This window comes from Larimichthys crocea, chromosome I, assembly GCF_000972845.2.
Source record: "Larimichthys crocea isolate SSNF chromosome I, L_crocea_2.0, whole genome shotgun sequence".
In the NCBI taxonomy this organism is placed as follows: Eukaryota; Metazoa; Chordata; class Actinopteri; family Sciaenidae; genus Larimichthys; species Larimichthys crocea.
The window spans coordinates 21,688,268-21,704,487 of record NC_040011.1 but is presented as its reverse complement, the minus strand read 5'-3'; the positions used below and the strand labels follow the sequence as shown (position 1 = coordinate 21,704,487).

At 40.6% G+C, this 16,220-nt stretch overlaps 1 protein-coding gene across 1 annotated transcript in view; it reads left to right on the top strand.

Annotated features, from left to right (window-relative positions):
- The window catches only part of pdzd8 (PDZ domain containing 8), a 50,196-nt gene that overhangs the window by 17,277 nt on the left and 16,699 nt on the right, over window positions 1-16,220 (top strand). Inside the window, exon 3 of the mRNA XM_010743901.3 lies at window positions 3,375-3,477. Coding sequence (XP_010742203.2) covers window positions 3,375-3,477 — 103 coding nt within the window. The remainder of the gene's footprint in view (window positions 1-3,374; window positions 3,478-16,220) is intronic.

The window sequence follows — 16,220 nt, the reverse complement described above, 5'->3', positions numbered from 1 at the left end:
ATAAATTTGAAGATGTCTCTGGACAATACAGATTTTTTTACTATCTACCAAACATGTTATTGATAAATTAAGAAATAATTCAGCAGATGAACAGATGAAAATAACCCTTAGCTGAAGTCATTAATGCTGACATAAAGAGAGAGCGGAATGTCAAGCTGGACCTGTTGGTTTTGCATACAGAGTAATTGTTTGTGATTCAATAATAAATACACTTTCATGGAGTTGGACACTTGAAAGAGACCGATGTATATTCCAGCTGTTTTCACAGGCAGAAAAGCACTATGAGGATGGATGAAGTGCCGCTAACCAGTGCTGTAGTCAAGACCACCTAAACCGAGACCAAGACCACAGTGCATTGAGACCAAGACAAGACCAAGACTTTGAGGGGTCGAGACAGAGACAAGACCAAGACCATGACACACTTATGATAAAATGTGGAACATGCAAACCATAAGCACCTCTCAGATAGATCTCTAAGTAATCCACATTCCCATAAAAACACCCACAGAAAACAAATAAAGATTCCTGTTAATTCACCTCTTTTGTTGACCTATATTATACGTATGCATAATGAAACGTCTTGATAAAATAATCAAAAGACACTGCAGAGATGAATTTCATGTGTGGGAATTTCCCTCTGTTTTCTATAAGCAAACAAATACAAACACTAATGGGCTGAAATCAACTTAACCATTTTTATTTAACACTGTATTGAATGATTTACCATCCACCTAACACAGTAAATCTTTGATGATGGCTTGTTGCCTTGGTGAATGCAAACTGTAGACCTGCACTTTCTGGGCAGGGACATCTTTGTCTTGTCCTGCCTTGTACTCCAGGAACCTAAAATTCAGGGCGAAAGAATCCGTAAGATATCTGGTGACATGAACAATTACATCAAATAGCAATCTTTAAAATAATGGGGTAAGATGTACAGAAAGTAAAAGTATCAAAACTTCATAACTGTATGTAAAATCTGTGTACTGTATTAGAACAAAAATGTGTGGATCATATACAGCAAGGGCATTAAGGCAACCAAATAGTTTTCAAATAGCTTTCAAATAGTTACACAACCATATGGTTGACATGGCCAAACCAGTTAATTTTCTTACCATAACACTGAAATTATAATCATCTTTAATGTGAATAGACTTCCATGGAAAAGGGATAAAAGGGACAGATGTGTATTTGTGTGTGAGAAAAACTTAAGTGATTGAGCGAGCCAGAAAGAGTAGCTTACAACAAACATAAGCTCTAGTGTTTGACTACATAGAGTTACCGTATTTTCCGGACTATAGAGTGCACCCAAATATAAGCCGCACCTACTACGTTTTTGTAAAAAAAAATAAAAAATTACATATATAAGCCGCACCGGACTATAAGCTGATATCTTGGTTGAGAAATTAGATATTTACCGGATACACAGACAGATTTTGTACCGTAAATGTTTATTTATATACCTGAACTGATTGTTTCCGAACAGTGCCTGTAACACGGCAGTAAAAGTGCTCACCATGGATTCATTAACGCCAAGCTTATGTGCAGCAGCTCTTTTTCCTTCCTGGATAGCCAGATCGATGGCCTTCAACTTAAAAGCTGCATCATACAAACTTCTTCATGTCCTTTCCATGATGAGGGGGTGAGGGTGTGAAAATAATTCGCTGTTAATAATTCGTCGTGTGTTTTGTGTTGCATGTGCTAAATAAAAACTAGCGTGTTCTTCTTTGCACTGACTTCCCCTGTCTGTCTCGTTTTTGCACTTCCTGTTAAAGCACCCCGTGGCGGCTGAAGAAACATCAATAGAAAAGCTGCATCTTTGTATAAGCCACATGGTTCAAAGCGTTGGAAAAAAGTAGTGGCTTATAGGCTGACTCTAGCTCTCTCACCCAGGAGAGGGAGCGTGGCGTGTATCCTGACACTGATGTAACATAACATACAGTGGTCCCTCGTTTATCGCGGGGGATACGTTCTAAAAATAGCCCGCAATGAACGAAATCCGCGAAGTAAGTTTTACAATTATTATACATGTTTTAAGGCCGTAAAACCCCTAACCACACACTTTTATACACCTTTTTACACACTTTGTGCAGTACTCTCTTAAACAGGACGCAGAACACATGTGCGGTTCTCCCTTAGCCAATTTAGGACGCAGAACACAATGCGCGCTCATACTGTACGGTACGCTGTAAAAAAAAAAGCATGCAAAATTACACTAAAAAAATCTGCGAAACAGCGAGTCCGCGAAAAGTGAACCGCGATATAGCGAGGGACGACTGTATACACATTAGCTACATAGCTTTACGTCACCTGTCTCGTCATTTTTTATAACAAGAAAAAACGTAACGTAGGAATAAGACACATGGCCTGGCTCCTCACTCTCACGCAAAGGTAATGCAGTGAGGTAATCGCTGTCCTTATTTACACTTAGCTTACCTTTTTTTATGCTTCCTCTGCCGTCTCTGTTAGCATCATTCACAGAATTTACAAGTTGCGCTGTGTTTTCTTTTGGATGTATTTGTGCACAAAGTCTTTGTGGTTCAGGTAACCAAATTTGATTATAGACGAGTTGGCTGACATCTTCTCATGGCCTCTTCTCCTATCACTCACATGCACTTTTGTGGGGGGCGTGTGAAAGGGGGCAGGAGGGGTGACGGCCGTTAACAGTAACAAAAATGATAAATGAGTCAAGTTATTGGTCGTACTAGAAGCAATCGGTTGCAGATATGCAATATGTTGCAGTAATGATATTAACAAGTTAATTCAAAAATGCACAGGCAGTTTCTTCATATCCCCACAGTTGTGGTCTTGACCAGTCTTGAAATAAAATCCTGAGTCCGCTTTGTCCGAAACCGAGACAAGACCGAGTAAAAATGCAGTCGATTCCGAGACTAGACCTGTAATCACTCTGGTTACAGCTTCATTTGCTGTTTTGCTCTGTTTGAATATACTCAATTATCAATGCATCAGAACAAAAATGAAAATAACAATTAGTTGCTGCCAATGAACAAATCTAAAATTAGAATCAGTGATGTATGAAAAACTTTCAAGGTTATTGGTGAACCTGTCTGAGGTGTAGAAATTAAGGAATTATGAATAAGTTTAACACTTATCAACTGCTTGATAAGCTGTGTGGGTATGATCTTCATTTGATCTGATTGACAGTGAGCAAAGGGAGAATGGAAGAGTCCAGATACACATACGTCTTACTCAGGGCAAGAAGCAGATTTAGAAAATCAGTTTTAAGGCCTTCAAAGACATGACTAAGAGCGTCGAGTGGACATAGATTTGACTTGATTAGTGCTTCTAATTGTTGTAGTCATGGAAGCTCACAATTGCTGTAGTTTCCTCACTGCATGTCTTCTTTATATCTGCAGACTGTTCATCCTGGGCTCCTATGACAGAGAAACCTATGTTCACTGCACCTTGGAGCTGAGCAGCCACCAGTGGAAGGAGAAGACTCGCAGCTCCATCAAACAGGTGTGTTTCTGTGTCTGACTTTACTTCTCTTTCCTCCCCATTTTCCTTCTCATTTCTCTGGGCTAGCATTGCACTAAATGACGCTTTAAAAAACCAAAAGTTTAAATAAATTTAAATCTATTTGGTATAAAAACATTAAACACAACTAGAAAAATTTCTAAAGAAATTTCGAGTGTGCCTGACTGTGGCCCTGTTGCCCCCATACATTAAGTAGCTGTCAGCGTGTGTGTGAGTGGTCAGGTGGAGGCCACCAATCAGAGCAGAGAAGTCAACTGCAGCTGAAGGATTTCTGGCCAAACCGTACTTCCTATCATTGAACCGGCTTCACTGTGAGCATCCTGCCCCCCTGGGCAAACACACTAATAACTAGAAAACTGCATTTCCTACGGAAAGTGCGGTGTGGGTGCCCACCTTGCCCCAGCGGCCTATGGTTTGAATCCTACCTGCGGCCCCTTGCTGCATGTCATTCCCCCGTCTCTCTCGCCCCACCCACGTTTCTGTCACGTTCCTGTCACTCTTCAGCTGTCTCTATACTGTACTATAAAGCTTGAAAAGGCCATAACAGATATATCTTTGTGCGTGTGTGTGTGTGTCTGTCTGTCTGTCTGTCTGTCTGTGTATGTGTGTGTGTATCTGTCTTTCGGTCTTTGTCTGTCCATCTGTATGTATGTGCATGCTTGTATGTGCTTGTGTCTGTTAAGGAGAGATTTTTAAAAAGTCTTTTATTTTGTAGGGAAAGCCTTTTGTCTTCTCTGTGTGTCTATCAAAAATACCAAAAAGATGTGCTGCAAACCAAAAGCCGAAATGACCATCAGCATCCTCATCTCGTAGACAATTTCCTTACCGATTTTCAGGCGAAAATTGTATAAACTTTGTGTGACATTTGTGGCCATGCTAGTCGTTTACATTTTATTTTTTCACTGATTTTTATCTCTGGTCCTCACTCTAGCTATGACATCACTCACTCTAGCAGACGCAATACACACCCATTATAAACGCAGAATTTGAGTAAAAACTTGCTCAATATTAAGCCTTGATAGTTTAAAAACGGTGAAAGATTTTTTAAAAAGTTATATACACGTTAAATAGTTTAAGATCTTGTGTACAAATTGTAATTTGAATGAAGTCTGTAGGAGAAGGAGAAGTAGTTTAAAATGTAGGTTTGTAGAAGGTTTGTAGAAAGATTTGAAGCTTACAATGTATTTCAAATGGTAAAAAATCTGTAGAAAAAGTTGAATTGAAAAGAATTTGTGAAGTATTAATAGTAGAACAAAGTTGTATACAAGCAAACATGTCCTAAATGACCTCAATCTAGTGATATAATTTTTTCTTTTTGTAGGACAGAATTTGTGGGTGTAGTTACGCGGCATGGAAGACAGAAAAATAATAATAAAGATTTGAACAATTAGAGAATAGTGGTCGCCCTCTGGGCACCCACACCAATAATAAGCATGGTGAATAACATATAGTGTGCTCTTTCAGGCACACTCAATAATAAACATGGTGAATAGTAAAGAGTGTGCTTTCAGGAACACTCAATAATTATAAACTTAAACTTCTCCTGGGTGTAGAGTATATAGTCTCAATAAACTCAATAAGTGCAAGGAATAACATATAGTGTGCTCTTTCAAGCACACTCAATAAACACGGTGAATAGTATCTAGTGTGCTCTTTCAGGCAAACTCAATAATAAAACTAAGCTTTTCCTGGGTGAAGAGTATATAGTGGCCTTGCAGGCACACTCAATAAGTGCGAGGAAAAACATATAACGTGCTCTTTCAGACATGATTTAATTTCATAATGTTCATAAAACATACAGATGGTTACTTTGAGCACAACAAATGACAAAACGAAGTGAGTCCTACTGATTGTATCCATTTTTAACTTTAATGTTTACTATGTCCACCATTTGCAGCAATATAGCTAGCCAATTAACCACTGATTGATTTAAGTTCACCTGTTGCTGAGTGCTACCAGTTGTGAAGCTGCATTATTTTCAACCACTAACAAACTGTTCCTCTGTAAATGCGGCATACTGGACACATTGTCTTATTGACACATTAATACAATCTTATTTTCATCTTCTTTGCACTGATCAGCTTGTCCTATTGTTGACATTTGAGCAGCAAAGAAAATTTCCATGCCCCTCCGGCAAACCTTTTCTAATTGCTGCAATTTAGAGATATTGCAGTTATCACATCAGGCTTGTTTGGAGGTGACTAATGACCATTTTAGAGTGAAATGTCAGCTCTAATTACTGGCTCTGGCTCCAGCAATGTCTGATTCTGCTATCCTTGCCACACACCAAATGACATTTTCAGTGGCTCAAAGATTATTTGTATTCCACTGAACGGTAACTGTCCTGCTTTCATATAATGTTTAATAATACATAATGGGTTTGGGAGTTGAATCTTCGTCCAGAAGGGGGCAGTGAAATATCAGGTCTTTCTCTCAAAGCTAAGCACATAACCTTCGTCTCCTCTTCTTTCATGCCTAGATAGCGGTGCACTGTTCAGTAAAGTAGGTGCCCATAGGTTCCTGTTTTATTGTGCTGAGTCCAACACCGGTTTAATATTTACAGTTTTGTGAATGCAAACTATAAATACTACTAGTTTTAATTTAAGCTTGTCTATGATTTTTGTATCACATCCCAAATTAAAATGTGTTTGGGATTCGTAAACGTGGTCAACTGAATTTAATAAACACACACACAAACAACACTGAAAATTATCTTGCTATCTTTCTCCGTCTTTAGTGCAGAAGTCCCTGATGTAAATTTGTAATATAACAGCTATAAGGTTCATGAAGCACAATAATTTAATGTTAAGTGTATTGTACTGCTGTAACATTGGTAAAAACATATTTCAGTAAACAGACTAGCTTTGTGTTAAGCTAACTTGCTAGTCAGGCTAGCATAACTTAATCTATACGATCTCCATTAATTACACATTCAATAGTATCTAAAGTACCAATGTCAAAAGCAGATCTACAGTCAGAACAACATCATCTGTGGTTGATTAACTAGTGGATAATCTCCTCATCCTCTAGGGTTGTCTACTAACAATCACACACGCTTTGTTCCAGAGACAGAGAGACATTATCTGGTTTTACATTGAAGATGATGACATTTTGTGTTTATGTGTGTGTTTATTTGTGGCTGTTGTAGAAGTAATGTGAGTAAATGAGTAAGTATAAACTAATCTTAATGGAATTAAATAAGTGAAAATAATGAAACAGTGAGGAATGAACACTTAAGTCTTCATTTAGGATCTTAGTGTTCTGAAAGTAGAAGCTTTTCCTGAACCTCTCAGTGCTCACCTTGTCTGTCCAGAACATTCTTCCTGATCACAGCAGAGAGAAAAGGCTGTTGTCCGAGTGGTTGATCTTAAAGATTCTCCTCGCCTCATTTTGGCAGCGTCTGGGCATAGATGTCTTTTTAGTTGAGAAAGAGCACCACTCATCGTAAGCAGAATAAACCAGTCTTTGCAGGGCCTTGTGGTTTATGGCTACCATACCAGACAGTGATGTTGCCTGTCAGGATGCTCTCAATGTTGCAGGAGCAGAAATCCAGATAGTGTACAGTGTACAGATATGTGTGTGGTAACAAACAAAAATGCAGCTGTGGCACATGCACACTTTACATTTACATTTACATTTACATATACAAACCTCACTCCAGAACTGGCCCCATGGTCAGTTGAAGGTGCAGCACCAATCCAGTAAGTAATGAATATGTGAAGCCTACCACCACAACACTCAACCAATATAGCCATCAGCACAGCCCTCTCTGAGTGGACCCACTTCAAAGCACTTGTATCCCTTTTTTGTTAATATACGCATAGAAATGCAGATTCACGGTGGCATTTGAGCCTGATTATCAGACTTTACCAGTCTGCATGTCCACAGCAGGACTCTGTAGTAAGGATTAAAGGCTATACCATCTGGAAAAGGTCAATTTGCCATCTTTCTCTCACTCTTCACTCACTCTCACTCCTTTTCCCCCTGATGATTGCCAGATAGGAGTATCCCCCGCTTCCCTTATGAAAACAGCCGCTTGTCTCATGTATGTTAATGATTTTCATGCCATTTGAATATTCCTTCATTTGAACCTGTGTGAGCCACTTGCTCCTGCTTTTCACTGCACCATGTGTCTGTCCTCCCAAAGAGAGACCTATTGTCAGCAGTAAAGGGCCCTTGGACTCCACATACATCCACCATCCAACCATACTCCACATGGTTTCCCAGGGTGGTTGAAAATCTCTCTCTTCCAGGTGGATATCGTTATTTAGTTTCTTGTTCCATATCCAATAGAAAGTCATAATACTAGTTCTGAATGATCCTGTAAAACACAGGCTTGTTTTTAATGAGCTATTCAAATTCCCAGGCGCTCTGTTTGTGCAGTGATGTTTTCGTTTGTCAAACATCATTAATGCACATCACTTATTAAAAGGTACAATATGTAAGATTGAATTCCAAGCTTGAATTCCAAATAGTGGAGTGAGTCGCCCCCTTCCCCTAACGACGCTCACGCAGGGTGCCAGGTTGACTCAGCTGAACCTTCACTAGCACAGGACGTGCGAAACATAACATAAACGTAACTATCTAAACTCTGATACTCTACCTGTTGTGTTCTGGCTTTGTTTATTTCATGAATCAGCTTCTAAATCACAATTCACGCTGCAAAATAGTGACATGAAAAAGTTTAGTTTGGTGAGAGACAGAGAGCACACTGGTTAAAAAATACATACGCGGTAAATCGGGAGATTGTTTCATAGTGGGTTAGGATTAGAGAAAGGGCTGGCTCAATTCGTGGCAGCGACAGCTAGTAGTGGCACTTTCCCGCTGACCTGCTGAGGTTGCCAGTATCTGAGGCAGCTGCTGGTGACTGAGGCAGCTGCCACTGACCTGCCACAGCAGCTGCTGTTATGGGCATTTGTTTTTATTGTATAAAACAGTCGTCAGCATCCGAACACACCTGGTTGGTCTGAACAGAGTTGTGTTAGCATGCCAGCTAGCTCTACTCCCGTCACTTCACCAGCTATGTGTTCAACTAGTTTCTTTCTTGATAACCCGGCTGCACACGGATCACAGACAAATATTTATGCTGCTTATGGCCGATAACCCTAAACAGCCACATTTGCCCTCGTTTGGACCCCCGTCTTACATTAGATTATTTTTGCGAGTACTAAACAGCTCCTCATAGGTGACACAGACTCACACGCCACTACTCAGCCAAACAAAACCTGCTTTTAATGCTTTTACCGATCTCTGGATTCTTTTAACTAAACTGTGTTTTTTATTTCATTCATTTTATTTTTATTCCGTCACTTTTGAGTCTTACTTGGACAGTACCAGGTGTCATGGCTGTGTGCGTGGACTGCACCATTTCTTACTCACAGTTGAAGAATGAGATCCATTGCCTTGAGTCTGAGCTCCGAAAAAGGGATCAGCTGATCGAGGGCTTTGTCTCAGTTGCCGCTGCCCAGTCAAAACTTATCTCACATTTACAGTCCTCAACTTTTGGTGCTTCACCAGCACCATCGCTTCCTTCACCCGTGTCTCCGATTCTGCAGCCACCCTCCCCTGGCAGGTAACGATGCACACCGACACTTAAACCTTGACGTGGAGACCGTGGCCACCACCAGGGCTGCTGCATCGGGCCTGGATGCCTTAACTCTGCTGATTCACAGTTCACAGTTCCACGCCGAACCGAGCCAACACCTGGACCCAGCCGTCTTGGACTGAAGTGGTGCGACGCGGGCGCAGGAGGGTCTCGGCTGGTCCGTATCTACAGCCTCTGTTGGCTAACTTCAACCGCTTCACCATTCTGCCGGAGGATGCTTCCGTCCCTGACGCTGCACCTGCAGCTTCCACCTCACCTAGTCCTGAAGTAGAGTTGTCACGATACCAAAATGAGTAACCACGATACTATACCAGACAAAGTATCACAGTTCCAGGTATTATCGCGATACTGCAGCCTTTTTTTATTCTTATTATTTTTGTGAACTGCAATGTATTTGTACAAGTTATAAATACTTATTAATTACTAATGTCTGGTGCATGATAAACATAATACTGGTGAAGTAAGAATTAGACTGAAACAAGTTTGAAACAACGAGTTTGTTTTTTTGAGCAAAATTAGTGTTGCCACTGACGACGACAACGCAGCAGACTCGCTGCTCGGGCCCGGTGCTTCTGCCATGGTGAGTGTGTTGTCTCATGTTTGGGACTGTAAGCCCTGCACGCGTCTGGGCGAGACAGAACTTTAGCTTGTTGTTTAACAGGCAAACAGCCAATCAGCTAACAGATGGGCGGACCCAGCGTGTGGAAACAGCCTATCATATCCCCGGACATCACCAGTAACAGGCAAACAGCCAATCATTCAGCAGCTGTGTAGTTCGGTTACAGTAGTTGCCATGTTGGTTTGTTTACAAAGGAGTAGCATGCAGTGAGAAGACGGGAGAAGAGCAGAGGCGGCCGTTATGTAGCGGAAACTGGCACTGGTAGTATAGTAATCCACGGTAGTACCGTCGTGTAGAATTTCTAGTATAGTAGGAACCGTTATGATTTGGCACCGCGGGGTACCGTGTATACCGTGCAACTCTACCCTGAAGTCACTGCGGCTGCGTCTGCAGTGAGCCATGGAAAGGCTACTCGTTGCTCTACTGCAGTAATTGACCGCTGTAGGTTGCTGAAGGAAGCCATAATCAGACGGTCTGGGGGTCTCCCTGGGGCTAGTCTGAAGCAGTCTCCTCGCCTCTGTCCACCTGCACAGACCCCCCGCTCTGGGCTGTCAACCTCTAAAGGCCAACTCACACCGGACGCGGAACGGAAGCGGGACGGCACTGCCGCGGTCAGCGTAGCAAATAGCTGCCAGTCTAGTCAATGAGAGCACTCACACAGGGCGCGGCTCAGAAGCGTCCCAGGAGGAGCTCTCCGCGCCACGGCGCGAGCTTTCCACAAGATTTCTATTTTTTCCGCGAGCCGCGGCTAAACCTCCTAAATTTCAACAGAGCACTGCGCACCAGACAGGAAATCCAACACAGAATCAACGTAATAAATTTCCGCCCCCTTTCAAAATAAAACACAATACGCAGTTCATGTAGCTTTTTACAACTTCACATCAATGTTACGTCATGACCGGTGGCACCAGGTGATCAAAGATCGGTCCAAGGGTCTCAACATGAAAGACGAGAGACTAATTGTTGAAGTGGAACAACACACAATCATTTATGACACAACAGATGCTTTTTATAATCTCCTCCACGTCGGAGAAGCAAAGTCAGCTGTATGTTGTTGTTGTTTTTTATACACTGTTTATACGCGGGGTCTCGCGTACGTCCAGGATTCTCGCGTGATCTCGCGTAATTACGTCAGGGTCGCTCCGCTGCCGTTCCGCAGCTGATCCGCGTCCGGTGTGAGTTGACGCCGGGCAAAGGACCATTCCGCTGCCGTTCCACCTCCTGTGTGAGTCCCGTGTAAGCCGAGGCAGCGCCAACAGTGTGTCTCTAACGTCGTCCAGATAGCCCACACATCTCGTCCCCTCTTTCCTCCCGGGAGGACCTGAGATATTCGTTTCATTAATGCAGCTACACACTGTTTTCCTGGAGCCACAATCCCCCACATTCTGTAAGGAACAGTAAGAGTGCCTAGATTGGCACTAAATCTCCGCTTGTTTAGTCGCTTCTCTCACCAGACTGACCGATTCTCAGTTCACACAGCGCACAGATCTCTTACAAATAAGACATTTATTTTAAACTCACATAGGTGATGTTGTTGTCCATGTGGGAGAGGGTGGAGTGAAGCGCAGTGGAGATGGCGTCATCAGTACTCCTATTCTGACAGTAGGCGAACTGGAAAGGGTCCAGAGTAAAATTAAAATACCCCATTCAAACTGTCGGTCGTAAAAACGAATTAACTACATAGCATATTTACACATGTAGAAGCATGTTTAGAAGAACATACACCGGGAAAATGGCCAAATCTGAGCAAGTAAACAAAGTCTGGCGGGCTAAGCGCTTCTGAAACATCTTGTGTAGGACGGCCCAAAACCATGGCACGTATGCAACGTGCCAGAGACATTCAGTGGGGTTTCGAAGTTACATCTCCAAAAAAAGGAAAAAAAGAAAGGTTTCTCCTCAGCACAACGTTCATGTGACATGTAAATCAACACTACCATCGGTGAATGTCATCTTTATTTGCCGATGGCAGTTAAGGAGGCGAATGTCGGCCAGTGCTGATGTTCAGCCGATGCATCAGTGCATTTCTAAAGGTTATTGTATGAGTGTGGCTGTTCCAAGTGTCAACATAAAACATTTTGGGCTTTAAGGCGACACCATGCTAATAGCTCAGAATAGATTCCCCTTTGTCATATTTATGATACAGAGAAAGAGGTTCCTTTGTTTCCGCTGCCTCCCATTGGTCGATGTTTACTTCAGCCACTTCATTGTGCTGTGTGTGCTTGCATCTGGACAATACACAGACCACCTGTGAACTGAGCAAATGAAGCCTTGTTCCATTACAGAGTGAGATTGTGTGTGTGTGTGTGTGTGTGTGTGTGTGTGTTTTCTTTTTTATTACTCATTTATGTTGTGTTGAGGTTGGGGGGGTGGGGATTCTGTCAGGCGTGTTTGCACATCTGCCCTGTCGATTCCATCGTCGGCCCTGAGTGCTGATGCTTGCTGACAACTTGACCGAAGGGACGTACAACATGTGTGTATGTGCACGTACACAAACACACAACACACTACAGTTCAACATGTTGTGTTGTATGAAAAGAACATGTGTATTTATGGCTGCATGTGGCTGAATGGACACTGGGTATGGTGTGTGCCCAGAGCCTTGAGTTTATATCTAGTTTTCTAGACTTCAAAGAAGTCGGAAAGTTTCATCCACAGCAATGTGAAACTTCACTGATTAGAGACAGACTGTACAGGAAATATAGAAGGCAGTTTAATTTGTGAAAATGAATGAAAACGATAATAATAATCCCTGCTTCTCATGACTGACATGAAAAGATCACACGCACATTAAAAGTTTGTATTTTATGCATACCTGATGATTAGAAGGACATAAATATAGTGATGTGTTTTTACCAAATCCCTGTTGTTAACACAGAAAAATATTTCTGACTTCAAATGTTCCTTTATTCTGTCTTCTTTGAAAATTTCCATGGGAAGTTAAGCTGGGGAATTATGGGAAATATTCAAAATCGGAAACTCCATGGGAATTATGGAAATGTATGGGAATTAACTGTAAATTTCGGGTAATTTAAGCTAACTGTATCATATCCAAATATAATTCTAAACATTTTGTTTTGTCATAAGCAGACATGCAAAATAAAACAATTAAAAAACATTTCTACAGATTTATTTGTAAGTAGAACTTTATCAAGTTTGAATTATTCTATTGAACAATATTATGTAGTCCACAAACTCAAATGTGTGTCTTGAATAGTCTCTGTGTGCTCTGGGCTCTAAAGTGTGGTCCAGGTACAGAAATCACCTGTGCAGGTAGGGGGCGTGGCCTCAATAGTCCTGCAGTAAGCAGTGTGCTGTGTGCCTGTGATTGAGGAACAGCAGATATTCAAGTGGACCTGCATGAAATCTGGTTGTTTTAGTGCTAAAATAATGAGGAGCAACCTTCAATTTTGTAAATTCTCGTTTTTTTTTTTTTACACGTTTTCAGAATATTTCAACCCTACAATGGTCTGAAAAGTATGGGCTGAAATATGTGCCACCAGAAACTGAATTTAAATCATTTACATTTGAATTTGAAATTGCTTAACTTGAATAATTGCATTGAAAACTGAATTTGAATCACATAATTTGAATTTGTATTGTTCAGTTTGAATCATTGCATTGAAAAACTGAATCTGAATTGTAATTTGAAAATGAATTCATTAATTTGGAACTGAACATTCAGTTCTCACAATTCAAATTCAATTTTCTGTGACAAACATCCAAAAAAAAAATCTCTCCCGGGACACAATTTGTTCCGTTTATTTGGTTTCCTTTGTCCTGTAGTGCAGAAAGGTACCCATGCTTCTGGAGCTATTTAACCGTTCAGGGGGGCACACAGAGCAGCGTGACAGAGGGCCCAAAGTGACTGCAAAGTGACAGAATAATAATAATATTTCTATTGAATGACCAGTTCCCTTCAACTTTCTGGAGGCTCTTTGCTTTGCTAAGTGGCATGCTTAAGGGAAAATAAGGCAAAAACATATGGGACTTTTTGGCATTATTTTATTGTTCTCCACATATTTGGCTGAAAAAACTCTTCACTAGTTACATTGCGTCCCAAAAAACGGGACAAATTGTGCCCGGGGGAAATTTTTTTTCCCCAGGACAGCTGATGGAAAAAGAGAACAATTCTGGGAATAACGGGACTGGTGGCAACACTAGACTTGAATAAAACGCCATAAAGCAGTTCCTACTCCGTTTCATGACGGGTGGCAACAAATGACCACTATGTTACATGCTCGTAGGTGTTGATTGGCACCCTGTGAGGCGTCCTGTGTATCTGTGCTCGATTGCTCTGCCTCAACTACCTGGATGTTTGTCACAGAAAATTGAATTTGAATTGTGAGAACTGAATGTTCAATTCCAAACTAATTAATTCATTTTCAAATTACAATTTGAGTATTCAGTTTTTCAATGCAATGATTCAACTTAAGCTATTCAAATTCAAATGTAAACAATTCAAATTCAGTTTCTGGTGGCACATATTTCAGCCCATAAAAAAGGCCCAAAAAAAAAAAAGAGAGAAGAAAACTTTAGTTTTCTGATTAAATGTACTGTATAACTGCAAATTCATGTTCATGTTTTATTGTTCAGTTGTATCTTGAAAACATGTCCAGAGCTGTCACCCAAGACCTCAGGATCAGCATTACACCATCTCTTATCCTCTCTTAGTTTCTATTTATTAGCCTCTCATGCTGTAGTCAATATTTACTTCATATTTACTACACACACACACACGCAGAAAGAACCAGTTGGGCTCAAAGAGGGAGAGCAGCCAGTTCTCTGCAGGTGATTTTAGCATCTCTGACGCACGGCACACAAACACACATGACACACCCTCCCCATCCTGGTGGTTGTTTGATCTTCCACTCAGGGTGTCTTTGTGTCTTTAATCTGCCCCAGACAACTGATGAAAGACAGTTGGTTGATGAGGAGGCTCACATACACGTGCACATGCACACCCACACTAAACAGCAATGAGTCATCTATGGTATGAAGTGTCAGACAGACCACTGGTTCACATTCCAATCCAAATGTTGTGCAGTACAAGTTGGAGTAGGTAGTATGGAAAAAATCATTTATCACAGTGTTGCTCATTTTGTAAACGTATCATGCAGTATATGTACTGATGGGACTGAAACTGCTGATTGACATGTTTTGACAATAAAAATACAAAATTATTTTTTATAACCTTTCAAATACATAAAGATATTCTGACTCAATTTTTCATTTAACAAAATATATCAAAATGCTTCAGTTTGTTTACAGAACACCTTTCATGCAAACATGCAGCCAAAATTGTTTCACAGAACAAAAAATAAAAACAGAAATACACAGCAATTATTAGAATTTAAAAAATAAATAAATAAAATGATGCCATACATTGATTAGAATAAATAAAATCAATAAATTATTAAACACTGATTTTAAAAAAGAAGAAGTTGCATAGAATCCAGTTGGACACGACCTGAACACTGCAACAACAAAATAATCAAATGTTTTGAATGGAAATAACTGATCAAACACAACAAAGAATTTGACTAAGCATTCAATACCAGCCTCGACAAACCTATTAATTATTAAAACCTAATAATAATTAATAATTGTGACACATTTCAGTCAGAATGCATCAAAGTTTGATATTCAGTCCTAAAAGGGACTCACTGTAATTTTCTTATGACACGTGGACTCATCGTTTTTCTGAGGGGAAGTCTGAAGCTCTGTAAAGGTCTCTAATCTGGGAACTAAACAATGTGATTATGCCTAGTCACTGCCTCAAAACAAATGCCAGCATTGTTTGTCATGTCAACATGCACATCCAGCACATAATCAAATAGCACCTAAGGGAGCCTATCACCTTTGTCATTTTTTTTCTAACGCAGACATTGACTTATGGTCGGTGACACATTCATCATCCATTTCCACCTTGCCATACCAATTAAATGGCCCATTGTAATTCTGCTTGACAACAGCTGGCCGTGTGCTAAGAAGTAGATTAAAGACATGAGCAGTTTGTCCCACAAGCTGTTTGTTTCTAATCGCTTCTTCTACGGATCAATTCATCTCAGAGGAAACTCAATAGATCAGTCGCTATGTGCATGACACACAGAGCCAGAGCCATATTACAGTTTTCTTGCTATTTTCATTTAGAATGTTTATTTTTATTTTTTTCTCATCATAAAGGCACAGCCTCTCATTAGAAAAGAAATGACCTGTAACTTGCTGCAGTGTCTAAAATGCTGCTCATACACTGGAAATGCTGGAAATAGTGTTCAGACTAATATTACTTTGTGAATTTAGTTAATATAACAAATAACATTTGAAAAAACATTTGGTGAAACTTTATGTTATGGGTTTGAACATAAATTTCTTCTTCTACTTCTTTTTTTTTTTTTTAAAGAGAAAGCTTTATTTGATAGAGACAGCAGAAGAGTGACAGGAATGTGGGGAGAGAGATGGGGAATGACATGTGGCAAAGAGCCACAGGTTGGATATGAACCC